Below are 19,134 nucleotides of genomic sequence, written 5' to 3'. Positions count from 1 at the left end.
ACACAGCACTTTATAATGTATAAAGCCTCTGGTTTAAGGTTCAGTTCAGTTGTCGCTCAGTCGTGTCCAACTCTTTGCGACCCCATGAATCCCAGCACGCCAGGCTTCCCTGTCCATCACCAACTCCTGGAGTTCACTCAAACACGTCCATCGGGTCGGTGATGCCATCCAGCCATCTCATCCTCTGTCGTCCCCTTCTCCTCCTGCCCCCAATCCCTCCCAGCATCAGAGTCTTTTCCAATGAGTCAACTCTTTGCATGAGGTGGCCAAAGTACTGGAGTTTCAGCTTTAGCATCATTCCTTCCAAAGAAATCCCAGAGTTGATCTCCTTCAGAATGGACTGCTTGGCTCTCCTTGCAGTCCAAGGGACTCTCAAGAGTCTACTCCAACACCATAGTTCAAAAGCATCAGTTCCTCAGCACTCAGCCTTCTTCATAGTCCAACTCTCACATCCATACCATAATGCAAATGAAGCTCTCATTTGGTAACCTATTCTGACACTGTTAATGCATTACCTGGGACAGGTCAAAGCCACCCATCACACCCCACTTTGGAGAGTTGGCGTCCTCTCCCACTTTTTCCACCCACTGAGGGAGTCAGAGGTTGTCCTAGAAGTTGGTTCACCCTCAGAGACAACACCCACTCCAGTGTTCTTGCCTGGAGAATCCCAGGGATGGGGGAGCCTGGTGGGCTGCCGTCTATGGGGTTGCACAGAGTCGGACATGACTGAAGTGACTTAGCAGCAGCAGCAGAGACAACAGCTACAATATGTTTCTCAGAGGGAAGTTCATTACCTGGAAACTCACTTTGAACTTGAATGGTTAGCCTCTCAAAGTGTCAGATTTCTCCCTTAAAATTCAATATACTGGTGGATGAGGGAGAATTTGAGTTACAGTGGGATCCATTATTTTCAATTTAAGATTAACACAGGAACTCTTCCACGATCTTCCCAACAGGGCTTTCCATTCTCTTAATAATAGATATGTATTATGTTCAGGATCCCCTGGAAAAGGGAATGGCTACCCACTCCAGTATTCTTGAATGGAGAATTCCATGGACAGAAGAGCCTGGTGGGCCACAGTCCATAGTGTCACAAAGAGTCAGACATGCCTGAGTGACTAACACTTTCACTTAATTATATTCAACACCATAAACCTCTTTTATCATGAGGGCTGGGAAGACAGGATTGATATGTGCTTTGAAGCTAAACTAATTATGAAAAGACTTTTTTTAACTTATCTTTTTTCTTATTATAAAGTTAATACATATTGATTTTAAAGGCCCCAAATGATCCAAATTTGAACATTGTCGAATGTGATACCTCTGATGACCCGGAATGGAGAAAAGGTCAGGGGTCAGGGCTGACCGCACAGGTTGGACCCTTGGCAGCAGTTCCACTGGATCTAGATTTGTCATGTCCCTTTATTTGGGGGATGTGCACACACGTATAGTCACAGATGTACAGAAAGAAGAGCTCATCAACACTCCATTTGTTAATCAAACATCTAAAATGCATCCTGAAGACTATAATGCTATTTTCAAATTTCTTCATTAAAAAAAAAAAAATCACTGGGGACTTCCCTGGTGGCTCAGTGGTAAAGAATCTCCCTGACGATGCTGGAGACACGAGTTCAATTCCTGATCCAGGAAGATTCCCACATACCGCAGAGCAACTAAGCCCATGTGCCACAACTACTGAGCCTGTGCTCTAGAGCCTGGGAGCCGCAAATACTGAGTCCATGTGTTGCAGCTACTGACGCCTGGGCGCCCTTGAGCCCATGCTCCCTGACAAGAGAAGCCACCGTGTTGACAAGTCGGCGCATCACAACTAGTGAGCAAGCCCCCGTTCTTTGCAACTAGAGAAAAGCCTGAGCAGCACAAAGACCGAGCACAGGCAAAAGTAAATAAATAAATAAGTAAAATTTTAAAAATATATCACTGGATGGGACTTCCCTGGTGGTCCAGTGGCTGGGACTCTGAGCTCTCAATTCAGGGTGCCTGAGTTCAATCCCTGGTCAGGGAACTACGCCCTACATGCCGCAACTGGGGATCCCACACTTGGCAACAAAGATCCTGAGTGCCTCAACTAGGACCTGGGGTGGTCAAATAAATAAATATTAAAAAGGAAAACAATCACTGGAACCACAAAAAATGAAAGCATTATGAGCCTCTCTTGACCTAGAAAAGCCTCAGCGGCAGCAAAGCACTATCTTTCAATACCTCTCTGCCTCAGAATTGCTCCTGTTGCAAAAAGCGTCACTGAAATTGCAAAACATCCTGCTGTAGAGTGGAAAGTCCCACTTCCTATGCGATTTGGTCATAGGTGCCTTAGTCTTAGCTTAGAGGAGTTTCCTGGCCAGTCAGATCAACGTCAGAACTCCCAGGAACCGGAAGGATGCTTTGTGGCATTGCACAATTTCATCACTTCTGTGGAAGCAGTGGGAGACTGCCTTCCGGAATCTTGTGCAGGTCTTGGTCCCAGAAAAATCCCAGTTAAAACCCTTCTGGCCCAAACTGTGAATTTCACACATCTGATATTTGCACCATAAAGGTGCATTTGAGTTCATCCATTTTTTTTTTTTAAGGGAAGATGTTGGGTTTGGGTCTTATTTTCTCACCAGGATCCAGAAAACTGGGTGTTATCAGTTGTTAAATCCCAAACACTGGGAATACAAATCACATGGACCATCCAGACAACAAAATAAATTCAACCAATCGGAACTCAAGGAAGCCTTGAACCCAGGTTGGTCATACTCAGGGCTGTTTGTTCAGCCAGGCATCAGAATGCTGTCACTGACCTGCTGGAATGGTCAGCATGGCCCATTTTGAGCCTCACTGGTCAGCTGAAAAGGTGACGTTCAGGGTTAGTGATGAATAGTAAAATAAAGTATCATTATTGGAGGGAGACAGTATTACAAAGTGGTTAATAGAGTGAGTTTGAACCCTGACTCTGGGGCAGGTCTCTAACCCACTAATCCCAGCTGTAAATGTAGGTGATAAATCCTGCTCTGAAGGGATGCTGCACAGATTTTAGAGAACAATGGGTATAAAGCACAGAATTAAAAAAAAAAAAGCACAGAGTAAGCATCATTCAGGGGTAACTGTATCACCAACAAAACATTTGGGAAAAATATCTGTAAGCCAAACATTTCATGACGAAGACAGCAAGTTTCAATCAGGATATGGCATCATTTGCCAACTCAGTGATAGAAATGTCACCATTTTGCAACCACCACTCTAGCAACTGATTTCGGAAGGGATCATCAATGAAGGCTAACACCGTGGGGTGAAAGACTGAGAGCACAAGACCCTTCCACACGCCAGGTACATGTTAATAACAAAGAAAGAAAACGACCTTTTACAATGGAGAGATTCCCAAGGATAAATAGGATATATCCCCAATCTAATAATGAGGAAACAATCACACAAATCTACACTGAGGAACGTTGTACTTGAAACAGACTTTTTTAAAAACATTAATGTCTTGAAACGAAGAATTTCAAAAGGTGAGGGGTGCGTTTCCCTAGTAGCTCAGTGGATGAGAATCCACCTGCCAATTCAGGAGTCACAGATTCAATCCCTGGCCTGGGAAGATCCTACGTACTTCGGAGCAATTGATCCCATGTGCTGCAACTACTGAAGCCTGAGCACCCTAGAGCCCATGCTCTGCAACAAGAGAAGCCACTGCAATGAGAAACCTGTGCCATAACCAGAGAGTAGCCCCTGCTCTCCGCAGCTAGAGAGAAGCCCACATTCAGCAATAAGGACACAGTGCAGCCAAAAATAAACAACAAATCAATTAATTTAAAAGGTGAGGGGAGAAAACCCCTGGTAGTTCAGTGATTAAGACTCTGTTCCCAGTGCAAGAGGCACAGGTCTGATCCCTGGTTGGTGAACTAAGATCCCACATGCTGCACAGCAAGGCCAAAAAAAATATTAATAGTAAAAATGTTTTAAGTAAAAGGTGGGGGAATGTGAAAGTGTTCTAGATAAAAGGAGACTACAATGATATGACAACTAAAAGTAATGCATGATCTCTGACTGGATTCTAGATTGGAAAAAATTTTTTTCAAAATGAGCTATCAAAGACATTATCAGGATAACCAGGGCATTTGATTACAGACTGATTGTAGTATTGTTAACAATATTAGATTCCTTGAGTGTGATAACAGTATTCTAATTATTTAAAATAATATCCTTGGGGAAAAAAAAAAAAACAATATCCTTGGGAATTCCCTGGTGGCCCAGTGGTTGGGACTTCATGCTTTCTCTGCTGTGGCCCAGGATCAATCTCCAGTCGGGGAATTAAGATTCCATTCCACAAGCCTTGAGGCATGGCCATAAATAAATACATAAGTAATTATCCTCATATTCTTGTTCTTAGTATTTAGGATGGTTAGGGTATTTGGAATGATACCTGATATGTTTTCAACTTATTACTAAATGCTTCAAAATAGAAAAAACAGAAGTGTGCACATGTGCATGAGGGGAGAGAATCACCAAAAATAATACATAAACAACTGATGAACAAGGGTTGAGAGCATATACGTGTTCATTGTACTATGCCCTTAACTTTTTTGTGAACTTGAAATTTTTCAAAAACAAAACTGAGGATAAAAATCATTGTAGCAGACAGAGAGCAATTCAAAGAGGAAGAAGTCACTCCGCCCATACCACCTCCATTAGCTTCGGAGCCATGGCTGAGGCCCCACACTGGGCTGTGAGCCCTAAGGACACCTTTTTCACCCTTGTTTCTCCAGCATCCTGGTCCAGAACATGTGTTCAGTAACCGTACATGTATGACACTTTCCCTCCGGGGTCTGCTCCTAGGAAGTCATGGCAGAGTCAACGCTGGGACAAACGAATCACGATGGTGATCCCAGGCGTGGCATTCCTAGGCCTTTCTGTTGCTGGAAGAACCAGACAACTGTAACTACGTCCAAAGGAGTTATCCCAGGGCTTTTCTCCTGCCGTGCCTCCAGACCTCACCTGTCTCCTCCGGCAGGGAAGAGCAGAGCTTGCAGGGCTGTATCTGCTGCTCCTCATCCTCCTGCCATTGGCTACAGAGGGTCAATAAAACCCCAAGTCTGGAGGAGAGAAGCTGACCAGAGGGACTGACCCTATCATGATTCTCTCCAGCATGGGACCAGGGACTCTGTTCCCCCTCACTCTCACTCCCACCTTCCTGGGAGGGAGGAGGGAAGCATCTGAGAGGCTTCCAAAGAGCAAGAATCTGAAATCCAATCCCAGACCCTCCCTCAAAGACTAACCCACCACTCCGAAGTCCAGCCTGGGTCAGCGAGAGCTGGCGTGCAGGACCACCACGTGTCTGACAAGGCATTGAGCCCTCCCACCTGGAAAAGCCTCTGATTCTTTGAGGAAGAGGACGCAAGCCAGCAATGACACACTAACAGCCTGAGTCTCAGTTCCCACCAAAACACAGAGCATTTCCTGTGCCTTTTCCGTTATTTCACAAGCTGCATCTTCTCACTCTCAGGGCACCAGGACAGACAGTAGTTTCTTCCCTCAGAAGCAGGACGACTGCCTCCAGTCTCTCCTGGTCAACACCATGGTCAGGACCCGGAGTGACCATCTACTCTATTCCCTGGAGGAGCTTTTGCCCTATGACTTCGAGAAGTTCAAGTTCAAGCTGCAGAACACCAGCCTGGAGAAGGAGCACACCCGGATCCCCCGGGGCCAACTGCAGACAGCCGAGCCGGTGAAGCTGGCCTCTCTGCTGGTCAACCACTACGGGGAGGAGTATGCTGTGCAGCTGACCCTGCAGGTCCTGAGGGCCATCAACCAGCACCTCCTGGCAGAGGAGCTTCACCAGCTGATCAGCCCAGGTAAGCGGCCCCAAGTGCCCTCCTCTCTCAGTGCAACTGCTGGCTGTTCGTGGAGTCGGGTGGAAGGTACAAGAGGGAACTTGTGTTCAGACCAGTGCATCATACTGACTTGGGGGTCAGGAGTCCCAGGTCTGCGACAACTCCTGTGACTTCTTCAGCCAATCAAGTTCTGTCCCCTTCTCTGGTCTTTGCAGCTGGAGCAAAGCTAAGGCTCCCAGTGGCTTTAAAAAAATAAACCCAGGAGGTTGAGGTTCTGATTATGGGGCCAGATCAGGAGAGGCAGGAGCTGGATGCCTGCTGGTAGAGTTCTTCACTTCGTCATTAACACCTACAGATGAGTCTTTGGTTGAGCAAGAAACTAACCACTCCTATCGACTGGGTTGATGGGTAATATTGTTAACTCTTTTCAGTTTTGAGTTCTCCTCTAACACATGTCACAAAAGTATTCTAAAATTCTCAAAAGGGCTTTCTCCTTCCTTCCTTTTCTTTCCCTCATTTCTTTTTCATCTTTTCTTTCTTTCCTCTTTTCCTTCCTTCTTCTTCTACCCCTTTGTTGTCACTTTCTGATTTTATTACACTGTGATCAAAGAATGTGGTCTGTTGGATTTCTACTTTTCAAGAGTTTTGTTTTATTTTTTTTTTTTTTGAGATTTGGTGGGGGCAGGGGTGCTACTCTGGGACCAGTTTAAAAAAACTATTCTTTCATGTCTTAAATTTTCTTCTATTTCTAGATTTTAAGAATATACCAGGAATGCTTTTCATGTCCTCCTATGAGGTAGAAGAGTTTACATAACAAAATTTCTCTGCTCTTTGAAAGAGTGATAAAGCTAATCTATAACCTGAACCTGGTATAATTTAATGAGGATAATTTTAAAATTAATTTTTTTGTATTTTAAAACTTGTTTATGAGCCTCTTCAGGGTTTTTCACCAGTTCCTGAGGCAGCTTTTGTAAAATATGTTTTCCTGGAAAGCCAACAACAAAGTGTTTTAAGCAATCTTAATTTTACTATGGGGTTTTTCAAACCAAAATTAAGGTGCTAATTATAGGTTATTTTATTTAGTAGCGGTTTTCAAATTGTATCCCAGGAAGACATTTCAGGGATTGTTTAGAAAGTTGGCAAATACTTGATTCAAAATTTATGAATTAACTTACAAAACTAACTAATTCATATTAAAATGTGCCATTAACCAAATTTTAAAATATTGGAGGCCATCGGTGTGATAGTTCATATTGTACTTGAACTTTTTCTGGAACCTTGAATTTCAGCCCTGTCATTTCTCTTTAATTAAATATTGCCCTGAAATTTCCAGGCAAACTTGTTTTTTAAACTGTTTACACCAAACTGGATGAGGTAGGATTTTCTTCATTTCATGAAACCAAAGTTACAGCAAAAAATTCGCTTCTAAAGTTTTTTAAATATAAATTTATTTATATTAATTGGAGGCTAATTACTTTACAATATTGTGTTGGTTTTGCCATACATCAACATGAATCTGCCACGGGTGTACACGTGTTCCCCATCCTGTCCCTCATGACCCTTGATTTCAAACTTCTGTGCCTATCTTTATTGACTGATAACTGAGTTTTGTAGATCTGTAATTCACACACAAATGTATTCCAATAAACTATTCTATGTAAGAATAGTTCTGCCTAAAAAAGTTTTGAAAAGTACTACTTCAGAAATAAGACAGCAGATAATGAATATGATCTTATTAAATGCTAATTGACTGCCATTGTCTAGAACTTCCCGAACTCCCCTAATTTCGGAGGGGGTTCTCTCCTCTTCCTTTCCCCAAATGTTGACTCTGAGTATCGGGCATTCCCATGCCTTTCCATCTCATTGTCTTTTCAGTGTGTCGGATACAAGAAGGTGACACAGACAGCTCAGCAACGTCGGGTTCCTCTGGGGAGATGAAGCCCAAGAGCCTAAAGACCCTAGATGGCCTGGAAGGTGACAAACAGCGACAAAGTGCTGATGGGGCTGGCTGCCCATCCTCCAGCCAGCCTGAGGCTGGCAGGGGGTCTCAGAAGAAGCCTCTGGGAAAACAGCGAGATCAGAAAGGCCCTGAGGGCCTGGAGGTGCAGAGCAAGCTGGGGGCCAGGAACACGACTCTGTCTTCCAAGAGAAGCCCCTTCCTCGGCAAGGTGCTGCGGGAGAAGGAGAAAGGGAGCTGTCCTAGCGTCAGGCTGCGGAGGAACGCCAGCTCTGCAGGAAGGCTCCAGGGACTCACCAGCGGGTCACTTGCTGGATCCCCAGGAAGGAGAGAAACAAAGATATCGGAAGTGTATTTACCTTCAGGAAAGAAGCGACCCAAAAGTCTTGAATTTACCATTTCTCCAGAAGAGACAGGACCCCTCAATCCAGAAATTCTTCTGCTTCAGGAGAAAATGAACACTGAGAATCCAAGCTCAGCAACCACTGCCAGCGAAGTGGCCACTCTGAAAACAGGGCCGACTGTGACTCTGGAGAAAGGCTCTAGGAATCCAGAGCATGCCACAACCCTGGAGGGGACAGCACTTAGGAATACACCTTTCAGTGTACCACTGGCTGGAAAGACGATGATTGGGGAGCATCTAGAACCCAAAGCTCCTGCAGAGAGGAGTGGAACTGGGGCTCCGAAGGCCTCCAGTGTGCCCCATGAGCCTTCAGATCCAGAAGTCTCTCCGTCTTCAGGTAAGAAAGGACCTCAGAGTCCAGAAGACCTGGTACCCTTAGGAATGATGACTGGTGCAGGTTTTCCCGTGTGTTGTGCACAGTCAACTCTTTGTGACCCTGTGGACTGTAGCTGGCCAGGCTCCTCTGTCCATGGAATTTCCCAAACAAGACTGGAGTGGGCTGCCATTTCCTACTCCAGGCCATCTTCCCAACCCAGGGATCAAACTTGTGTCTCTTTGTGTTTCCTGCACTGGCAGACAGATTCTTTGCCACTGCACCACCTGGGAAGATGCACAAGCCTGCTTTTATCTCTCTTCTATCCATTTCACTGGACCCTTGGGTCCACCTTGAGGGCCTCAATCCTTTGAAAATCTGATTGTAGGCCCTGAATCCTGAAAAAAGGCATATCTGCACATCTTCACAAAATGTTGCAATGTTGCCTACATTTCAGCTAGTTAGCTCTTAGACACTTCTTTAGAATCCCCAAGGGCTTCTGAACCTCAGGTTGATCATCTGGGAAAGACTAGGTAAATATCATCTTACAATATTCCATGGCAGTATGTCAAGGGGCTGAGATTCTGCCAGTCTGTCTCTCTGAGCAGAGGGGAAGCTGGTGGCCAAAATCATAGGTCTCTTTTACTAAAGAGGCAGAACTTGGGATTCTGATGGGTTGTGAATGACAGAAACACCAAAGTAACAGAACTGAAACAAGATAGACATTTGTTCCCCTTTCATAAAAATGACACACATAGTCTGGGATGAATGTGGTACCCTCTGGCTAGGAACCCCAGCTCCTGCTGCTTTTCTGCTCCACAGAGTTTGAAGCTCATGGTCTCAGATGGCAGCATCCTCATTCCAGGCAACAGGCTGGAGGGACAAAGGAGAATGGTATCACTTAGGGAAGGTTTTCGGAAGTTTCTAGATGCTGCCCATGATGCCTCTCTTTACATCCTCTTGGCCAGAATGTACGCGACATACCTCAGCGATAACGTGGGTTTTGTTCCAGACCACAGCAATAAAGCAAATATTGCAGTAAGCCAGTCACAGGAAAGTTTTGGTTTTCCAGTACATATGCTTACACTATATTGTAGTCTGTATTAAGTGTACAATTATGTCTAAAAAAAACCATGTATATACCTTTTATTTTTGTCCTCGCTGCATGGCGTGTGTGATATCTCCGTTCCTCCACCAGGGACTGAACCTGGGCCATGGCAGTGAAAGGGTTGAATCTAACCACGAGACCACCAGGGAACATCCACACCTTAATTTAAAAATACTTTATTGATAAAGAACGTTCATCCTCATCTGGTAGCACAGGGATGTCACAGACGTTTATTTTGTAAAAAATGAAGTGTCCCAATAAAGGGAAGTGCAATGAAACGAGGTGTGTCTGGAGTCACATGACCACACCTAACCGCTAGGGAGGCTGGGAAATGTAGTTTTGGGGGAGCAGGGGTGGGAAGCAGTCATATGGACCGCAAACAATGTCATCACAAGGGAAGTGGGAAACTGTCACTGGGGAGCTCGCAGTCTCTTACAGATGTGATATGAGCTCCTGGGACCCTGAGAGAGGAGGAGGTGGGAGGGGACTCGTGGATTGTGTTTCTATTTCCTCTTGTGTCTCCTATCATTTCTGCTTTATGAAGCTGTGCTGGTGTTGGAGCAGAGCTGGTCACAGCTGTAGGTCATCACGGTGGGTTACACCCTTCAGCCTTGTAAAGTTACTTCTCTACTTTCACATCATGTTTTCTGAATCTGGATGCGAGCAGTGGCTCATTCATTCCTTCATTCAACACACACTTCCCAAATGTTTACCAGGTGCCAGGGGTTCTGCTAGGGTCTGTGGGTTCAACCACAAGCGAGTAACCATCCTCTGGGAACTCAAGTTATGCACCCTCTCAGTGGTGATACGTGGTAAAGCCAACACCAGTAGAATGTCTTCCCATCTTTATATCACCTGTGTCAGTGTATGTGCAGGAGAAAGGCATAGAATTTATAGCAAAATGCCTTTCTTTAGGATAAATGCCCGAGAATTCCAAGTTTCAGGACTGGCCTGAGATCCAGGCCTTAGCCCTCAGTTCGAGTGTTCTCACTGGAGGGAAGTTGGGGGAGGACAAGCTAGGAAAAGGCCTCAGTCTAACAGAATATTCACGTCCCAGGCACAGATTCTCACCACGCTGATTGACAGCGTCTCCTGGTAGCATCTTGGGTTTGTCACTCAGGAGGCTTTTCCATTGCTGTGTCCTCAGGGAGGCTGCAGGACAAGGCTGTGTGTCCTCTTTGCCGTGCCCAGGAAGGAGACCCGGCTGGTGGCAGCTGTGTGCACATCTCCTGCAGCTGCTCTTCGGCTTCCGGGGACCCTGAGGCCTCACTCAGCCGCTCATCCAGCTGCCCCCGGTGCCAGGACTTGCTCCCGGGGAAGGGCCATGGAAGCCGTGAGTGGCAGGAGGGCCTGCAGATGGCCAGCCTGAACCCCAAGAGCCTGCCACAGTGTGAGCGTCACATGAAGCAAGCGCAGCTGCTCTTCTGCGAGGACCATGGGGAGCTCATCTGCCTTATCTGCCGGCTGAGCCAGGAGCACCGGGGCCACCGGGTGCGCCCCATTGAGGAGGCTGCCCTGGAATACAAGGTAGGGCTTCCTGCATTGGGACCCTTCTCTGCTGGGCATCTGAACACACCAGGGGGTTTCCCTGAAATGCTAGGAGCTGGTGCATTAGCCAGCATCCTTGGGCTGTAAATGGCAAACACATACAAATAGAGCCAGCGAAGAGGGATGCTGCATGCAGCTCAGAGGTCTATGGGAATCTAACTTCAGAAACGGCTGAATCCAGGTGCTCACAAGAAATCTTTCTCACCACCTCTTGGCCCTGCTTCTTTTGGTGTGATGGGGTCATTCTTCCTCTGGTTACCTCTTCCCATGCTCCTGGCTGCAGCACCCTCAGCTTTATTCCCTGAAGCAAATTTTCCCATCTAGGGTTGGCACCAACTAAAGATGCCAGGGGCCAAGTTTAAGCTTCAACAAGTGTTGTGTGTGTGTGTGTGTGTGTGTTTTTCCAGGAGCAAATTCAGAAGCAGTTGGACCATCTGAAGGAGTTGAGAAAATCTGGAGAGGAGCAGAGATCTCAGGAGGATAAGAAAACAGTAAACTCCCTGGTAAGGTTAGGGGTGGTCTGTGGCCTGTCATTGACTGGGTTCACCCCTGTAGAAGGAAGCAGGGAACCCAGAGTGAGCAGGGGTCCCTCAAGTCCTGTACTGGCTCACAGGGAAACAGAGCTGATCACATATTTAGAGTCACCTGCTCCTGGGGGGCAAGGAATAACAGGTGTCCAGAGATGAGCTTGTCCCTGGGGATGGAGTCCGCCTCTAGCAAGAAGGGGCATCTCCCAGGACCCGGTCACACTTTCTTAGACTCACCACAAAATGGTTTAGAGAAACGGATGCTGTAAGTGAGGAATGGGATTGAGGAAAGGGGAGGAGAGACTTTTTACTTTAAATACTGCTCCATGTTGTTTTTATAATTGCTGTTTTTTTTTTTTACAAAAGCCATATTTATTTTTAAAATTCAAATGGTTAAAGTGGACATTTTCTTTTAAAACTGTGGTTCTGTAACACCCCAGATTCCAACAAGTACCACTTAGTAGCCTTCCTGTTAAGCTGTTGTTCAGACTCTTGGATGCTTTAGTTGCTCCTGTTTTCCCTTCGTGCAAAGGTGCCTAACTAACCCACAGAGCCTTGATTTGTCTGATGCATTTCTGTTGGTTGGATTTCATCTCCCTGAGTTCCAAACTTGTCAGGACACACCATACGGCAGTAAGAGACAGGCAAAGAAAACAAAGGGCAGGATGAGAGGGAGGTGGGTGGCAGCTGTCCAGGTGTCTGACTTTTGGGAAACTGCTGAAAAAAAGAAAGTTAAGTCACTCAGTCATGTCCGACTCTTTGCGACCCTGTGGACTGTAGCCTACCAGGCTTCTCTGTCCATGGGATTCTCCAGGCAAGAATACTGGAGTGGGTTACCATTTCCTTCTCCAGGGGATATTCCCGACCCAGGGATCGAACCCAGGTCTCCCGCATTGGAGGCAGATGCTTTAACCTCTGAGCCAGCTGAATGGTAGTCAAATGAAAACCCTTTCCTATAACCCCAGGTGGCTTGAACCTGTGGGTGGAGCAGAGGTCAGGGGTGCTCCCAGTGGGGTGGAGGATGGTGAGGCAGGAACTGGGCTCCTGGGCTGCTCAGGGAAACCCAGGGAGAGAAAAGTGTCCAGCCTTCCCTTCAGGCACAGTGACAATGGGCCCTTATGAAAAGGAAATGCTGTTTTCAGGCCTTCACCTCCTCCTCTTCAAATAATGAAAAAAAATTTTTTTAATCATAGAAAAGAGGGTAGGGAAAGCGCCTTTTTACAGCAGAAAGCCAGCTAAAACAAGTACAGAAGAAGAATAATTAAATTAGAATATTTCCACTATACAGTTGACACTGACAGGGATCAGCAACAGCAGCTAAATTTTTTAGGAAAAAACCGGCAGAGAATAGCATACTTACACACTCTCAAAGTACCACTCCCCAAATTACTTAGTAATTATAAAGGAAATAATATATATTTACAGTAGTGACTGGCAGACCCCTCCTTAACCAATTACCAACCATAGAATCCCTATCCTGATGATGGCAAACTGGATAGTCTTTGCCTCCCAATGGGATGGGCTAGAAAGAGCGCGGCATTAGGTCTATGGCAATCTCACCCCCACCGCATGTTTCTCCTGAATTTAATCATGAGCAAAATTATCAGAGAATTTTAGAATATAGGCCATTGAACAGGATGGTTGACCTGTCCTCTTAAAAAAAAAAAGTCCACATTATTGCCATCAACAACAAAAGGTGTCCCAGATTCCATGTTTAGGAACATCACATTGGAAGCTTGAGACTGGCCACAAGTCTCAAGTTAGACACATGTGGGAGTATCTACCCCCACATGTTTAGTGCTTAGTTGCTCCGTCGTGTCTGACTCTTTGCAACCCCATGGACTGTAACCAGCCAGGCTCCTCTATCCATGGGGATTCTCCAGGCAAGAATACTGGAGTGGGTTGCCATGCCCTCCTCCAGGGGATCTTCCTAATCCAGGGAACAAACCCAGGTCTCCTGCACTGCAGATTCTTTACCGTCTGAGCCACCAGAGAAGCCCATCTACGCCACAGAAACAGCAAATGCCGCATCCCAGTCTTGGTTTTTTTGTTGATAGTCTAGACTCAGACAGTGAGTGATGGGGAAAGTGACTTGTGCAGACCAGAGGCACGGGTGTGTGTCTGCGGTGCTGTGCTGTGAAGACCGGGAGAACACTCTTCCACATGCGAAACCCAGCATGTGATTCAGCAAAGGCTGCTGATGTTACAGGGGAAGGTGTGAGGTTCCACATGCATCGAGTTCATAGTCTTACTCCTTAATTACAGAAAGATACCAGGCAGTGTCGGAACCACTATCGTATGTCAACTAGGGGACCACAGGTGGCAGGGGAACAGGGGCCAGGCAAACATCCATAAAGCATCCTGGGAGGCCCTGGGCTGTCTGGAATTTACACCAGAGTTCTACCCACTAGCAGTCTTTGTTGTGTCTAGCAGTTTTGCTAATAAAGGAATGTGCCCGTATTAAAATTAACAACAAAAGGTGCAGAGACATTTTTGGTTCTAAAGAACTTGAAATTTAGTCCTGTCCTTCTGAGCCAAAAATGAGATTTCTTCTGTACGGTCTATGTGAAGGGTCCTCTCCCTCCTTGGACGAAGGAAAGTTACCCTAGAGCAACTTCATGTGTCCACCACAACTTTCTAGTGATGAGAAAGTCAAGCGTGGCCAGTGTGCAAGAGTACTGGAAGTCAAGTTCACTTGCATCCAAATAGATGGACTGACTTGCCCCCAATCAGGGGGAGGAGAGAGGACTCTCCCTTTGGAAAGTGGGCTTCTGGGTATTCCCTGAGCAGACAGGCCCCTACATCTCCCTAACTTCTGTTCCCCAGAAACAAGCTGAAACCCAAAAGCAGAGAATCCAGTACCAGTTGGAGCAGCTGTGCCAGTTTTTAGAGCAGCAGGAGCGGCTCTTTGTGGCCTGGCTAGAGGAGTTGGGCCAGACCATCGGCCAGGTTAGGGAGACATATGGCACCCGAGGGACGAGGGACATCGCCCTTCTCGACGAGCTGATTGGGGAGCTGGAGGCCAAGCAGTGCCAGCCAGAGTGGGAGCTTATGAAGGTGAGCGCGGCTGGGCCTGGCCTTCCTCTGTCCACCATGCCCAGTAGGATGACAGGGGCTCCCAATACTGCCATCAGCTCTCCCCAACCCAGTGGTGAGGCCCTTGGGGCTGGGGTGGGACTTGTCCTTGGTGACCCATAATGCCTCTTGTGCTCAGGCCCCTGCAATGCACCCTCAGGAACCCATGGTGGCCTAGAATCTAGGGTATCCATTAGCATCTCCCAGATGTCAGCAGACTTTGGGTACGGTTGTGGTCAGGCCCCAGCTGAGTTGCCACCTTGGTGATTAGAACTGGGGAGAGGGGCCCTGTTTTTGCTGACACTCTGGGACAGGGAGGCCAGGAGTCAGCACAGCCCTTACAACACTGGTGATGGAGAACTTCTCTCTTTTCTCTCCTAGGACATTGGAGTCACCTTGCACAGGTACCAAGAGATCCCCTGATGATCCCTTGGTGGTCGGGGGGCGGGGGGGGGAGGGTCCTGCAGGTAGCATCTGGGGAGGCAGCCCTAGGAGGGAGATGCTCCCAACCCCGGGGATGTGCCTCCTCCCATCTCCTGCAGCTTCCGAAGGCCTTTCTGGATTTGTGTAGGAAGAATGGGAGCATGATCAGGAGGGGAGTGCAGGACTGAAGACGGAACCCAATGAACACACCTGTCGCATGGTGGTGGCTTTCTAGGAATAACAGCCTGTGTCCTGTGCAATTCACCTTGTGAAAACTGTTCTGCAGGACTGCCTGCTTGCAGGCACAGGGAGAGAGGCACTTTCCAGAAGTGGATCTGCTAAGCACAGCAGGCAGCGGTGGAGGGGGTGGGCAAGAGAAGGGGAAGAGATGGGGAAGGGAGGGGAGGAAGGGAAGGGGAAGGAGGCTGGAACCTACAATCACCCAGGGGAACTTTACGAGATCCTGACATTCAGGCCCTGGCTGACAAATTAAATCTGAATCTTCAGGAGTATGACCCAAGCATCAATTTTTTTAAGAATTTTTTTTTTTGGTGGTAAAATACATATAACACAAAATTTGCCATTTTAAGCATTTAAAAATGTACAATTCAGTGAGTACCTTCATATCATCGTACATCACAGTACTGAACATCACCATGATCCAGCCATAGAACTCTCTCATCTGCCCAAACAGAAACTCCATACTATTATACAACTTCCCAATCTCCCCTCCCCCGACCCTTGGCAACCACCATTTTACCATCTTTATGTATTCTGCTACCCTAGCTACATCATATAAGTGGAATTATGCAATATTTGTGTTTTTGTGTTTATCTCACTTAGCATATCTTCAAGGTTCATTCATGTTGTAGAATGTACCAGAATTCCATTCCTTTTATTTTTTACATTTATTTTATGGTTGGGCTGCATCTTGGATCTTAGTTTCCCAATCAGGAATTAAACTTGTGGCCCCTACAGTGGAGCCTTAACAAGTGAATCACCAGGGAAATCCCCTATTCCTTTTTTAAATTTTGGCTGCACTGGGCATTCCTTGTGTGAGTTTAATTGCTCTGTGGCATGCAGGGCCTTAGTTCCCCAACCAGGGATCAAGCCTCACCCTCTCCATTGGAAGCTCAGAGTGTTAAACCACTGGACCGCCAGGAAAGTCCTCTGGTGTCTGTGGTTTTTAAAACCCCCCCGGAGAGCCCACCCCATGGCCAGCGTTGAGGACCAGTGTTTAGAACTTGAAGCCCAGGAAGGAAGCTTTCTTTGTGAAGTGGGTCTGGGCTGGGTGTGCCTGGTGGAAGCTGCACCTCCCTTCTAGTTCATGAGACCTTGAGCCACCCCCATGCTCCATCCCTCTTTTGCCAATGGTCTTTTTGTCTCTAGGGCCAAGATGGTGACTGTCCCTGAGCTGTGGGCCACGCCACCAGAGGTGAAAGAGAAGATCCACCTGCTCTACCAGAAATCAGCGTTTGTGGAGAAGCGCGTGAAGCACTTCTTGGGTAGGTGGGCTTTCAGGACAGTGGGAGGCGCCCCCTCACCTGCCCTCAAGAGCCGTATAGCCTAGACCCCCTGGTATCCCTTTTCCGTCTTCCTTGTCCATCCTGACTCTGCCTTCAGCCTCTCCCAGATCTGTCCCCATCTGGAGAACCTAACTCGAACTCCTTTTCTCCTTTTAGAGACCCTGCGGTCAGAAGTGGAAACGTTCAATGGTGAGTATGGTGGTGGTAGTTTGTGCTGGCCAGGGGTCCCTTGTGCTGTTGATTTCTAGGTATTATTTAGAAGAGAAAAAAAAATACCTATAACAAAGGTGGGAGAAAAGTCATGACAAGTTCTCACAGTCTCTGAGCCGGGGTCACTGCCAGACCACAGAATATCCACGGCTGGCTTGGGTCCCAGGGAGGAACAGGGGCCTATAAAGTCAGAGGAAGCCGGGCAGGTCCTGAGCAGGGAGGAGGGGTCCTTGTCTTTCCTGTTGTGGGGACCGGGGTGGATGTAGTCCCTCTGACTGGGGATGCTCAGCATTGCCCCTATCTCCTTTTTCTCTGTAGTTGCAGAACTGATTGGTGGTCAGGCACTCTGAGGCGAGTAGCCTTGGCCTGCTGGGTCCCTGATCGGTCCCCCAGTGCGTTCCTGAAGAAGGACCCTGTCCACATTTCCTGGATGTGGGGAAAACCCTGTGGGGATGTTGTCCATGGACCTGAAGTCAGGAATTCTAATTCTCTCTGCAGTTAATGTGATTCTGGAAGCAGAAACTGTCCACTCCAACCTCATCTTTCATCTTCTCTAATGACATGAAGAGTGTGAGCCTTGGGGAAAATAAGTGGGACCATCTGCCTGCTAGTCCAGGAAAATTCAATAGCTGATTCGTGGTGCTGGGCTCTCTGAGCCTGCTCTCTAGCCACCATGACTGAGAAGTGAAGGTGGGAGACAAGCCAGGGTGGGTCCTGGGTGTCTGCAACGCAGCCACGAGCAGCAAGGAGAACATGACTGTGTCACCAGAGAATGGGCACTTGGTAGAAACAATGAGGCAGTAGAATGAATGCCAGGCATGCACCTTTCTCCAGATCCAGATGGGGAGGCCTGCTGGCATAGGGGCATCTCCGCGGACTACAAGATGGGGACGTCTCCTTTTACAATGGGACAGCCAAATCCCACATCCCTCACAGCCACTGGCTACCTTCCCCCTGAGCCCCTTCAACCTATCCTCAGCCCCAGGACACATGATGGAGAGAAGAACATGGATCCTCTGACCATCTGTCCAGTGGGGGTGGCCACGGCCTCCCTGAATACCTGATACTTTGCATCTCCCTTCAGGCTCCTGGCTTTGAATCTTGAATCCATACACTCGGCTGTCATTACTGGGTTCCAGTGCTGTGGGGAATATAATCAATAAAAAAACAGTCCCCGTGCCCAAGGAGTTTATGGAACAGAAGCAGAAGTAGGGTGGGTCACAAATACTGGTAAGGGTAAAGAGAACACACATACAGATGATACAAGGATTTCAGAGTACACAGTTATTACTTAATAAACCCTTGTTAAGAATTAGCACCTGAGATGCTCCTGAGACAGAGCCTATCCTCATTTTCCCTCAGGACCCTTGGCAAGGATGTGTTCCTTCATTCTACCTTCCCCTGTCTTGAGGACTTAGGAAGCCTGAAGACAAACAAGCAGACTAGATCACTACACATCACTTTTGTACCTGGATTAATGAACTGTGGCTGGACCTCATAAATAAATCACTTAAAAATATAGTTCTAATTGCATTTGTTGTCACTCAGTTGATTACTGCGAGATGCTGTTTGCATACAGAAGACCATGAAGGAGATGGGGCTGCTGTTACTATTCTTCCTGAGCTCTATCGGCGAATCTGTGGGTCTGTGGAATGTTAGGTTCTAGCTAATTCTCCATTTAAAGAGACATAGAGAGAGAGGGGGGGAAGGAGAGGGACAGACTTGGAGTTTGGGGATTGTAGATGCAAACTATTACGTTGAGAATGGAAAACAACAAGGTCCTACTGTATAGCACAGGGAACTATATCCAGTCTCCTGAGATAGACCAAATGAAAAGGAATATAAAAAAAGAATGTCTGTATGTGTATAACCGAGTCACACTGCTGTATGGCAGAGATTAGCACAACATTGTAAATCAACTATACTTCAAAAGAAAAAAATTCACACACCCAAAGAATAAAATGACATATAGAGAGGGATGTAAGAAAAAAGGAGGATCAAAGGAAGACGGAACCACAAACTCCTGCTACTCTAACTTCTCTTCCCATCTTCACAGTGGAGCCTAGATTCTCCATGGTTGTGACCAGAGCACAAAACACATGCTTTCCTTTCTTCATGGAGCTTTGTTGTACATGCATAATCGACATGCTGACACAGCTCACGTGCCCTGTTTTCTCAGCTGTTCCCTGTGTTTGGCATTTGTGGTTACCAATTCTCCC

At 47.0% G+C, this 19,134-nt stretch overlaps 2 protein-coding genes across 3 annotated transcripts; both read left to right on the top strand.

Moving 5' to 3' along the window:
- Positions 1-5,508: 5,508 nt before the first annotated feature.
- On the top strand, positions 5,509-18,436 carry MEFV (MEFV innate immunity regulator, pyrin). Of its 2 annotated transcripts, none has more exons than XM_042239751.2 (9): positions 5,509-5,846; positions 7,701-8,522; positions 10,754-11,133; positions 11,562-11,657; positions 14,508-14,738; positions 15,138-15,160; positions 16,569-16,684; positions 16,862-16,894; positions 18,278-18,436. In XM_042239751.2, exons 1-9 carry the CDS (start codon positions 5,570-5,572, stop codon positions 18,331-18,333), a joined length of 2,034 nt encoding a protein of 677 aa, XP_042095685.1. In that variant the 5' UTR covers positions 5,509-5,569; the 3' UTR covers positions 18,334-18,436. The 2 variants fall into 2 exon arrangements, with proteins under 2 accessions (XP_042095685.1, XP_042095686.1); XM_042239752.2 differs by having other exon boundaries at positions 17,234-18,436.
- Positions 17,368-18,436, top strand: LOC121817797 (MEFV innate immunity regulator, pyrin). The gene is given in 4 exon segments (XM_042239753.1): positions 17,368-17,460; positions 17,462-17,800; positions 17,802-17,843; positions 17,845-18,436. Coding segments are annotated over 4 exon segments (609 nt in total). The 3' UTR covers positions 17,980-18,436.
- Positions 18,437-19,134: the final 698 nt, after the last annotated feature.

Source organism: Ovis aries, chromosome 24 (assembly GCF_016772045.2).
Source record: "Ovis aries strain OAR_USU_Benz2616 breed Rambouillet chromosome 24, ARS-UI_Ramb_v3.0, whole genome shotgun sequence".
NCBI classification, from domain to species: domain Eukaryota; kingdom Metazoa; phylum Chordata; class Mammalia; order Artiodactyla; family Bovidae; genus Ovis; species Ovis aries.
This window is presented reverse-complemented; position numbering and strand designations above follow the sequence as displayed.

Bases quoted from the DNA above. Each gene is read 5' to 3' on its own strand.
- MEFV (XM_042239751.2), top strand. From the start codon at position 5,570: ATGGTCAGGACCCGGAGTGACCATCTACTCTATTCCCTGGAGGAGCTT. The intron at 14,739-15,137 runs GTGAGCGCGGCT...TTTCTCTCCTAG, and splicing joins CAGAGTGGGAGCTTATGAAG to GACATTGGAGTCACCTTGCA. The intron at 15,161-16,568 runs GTACCAAGAGAT...TTTTGTCTCTAG, and splicing joins ATTGGAGTCACCTTGCACAG to GGCCAAGATGGTGACTGTCC.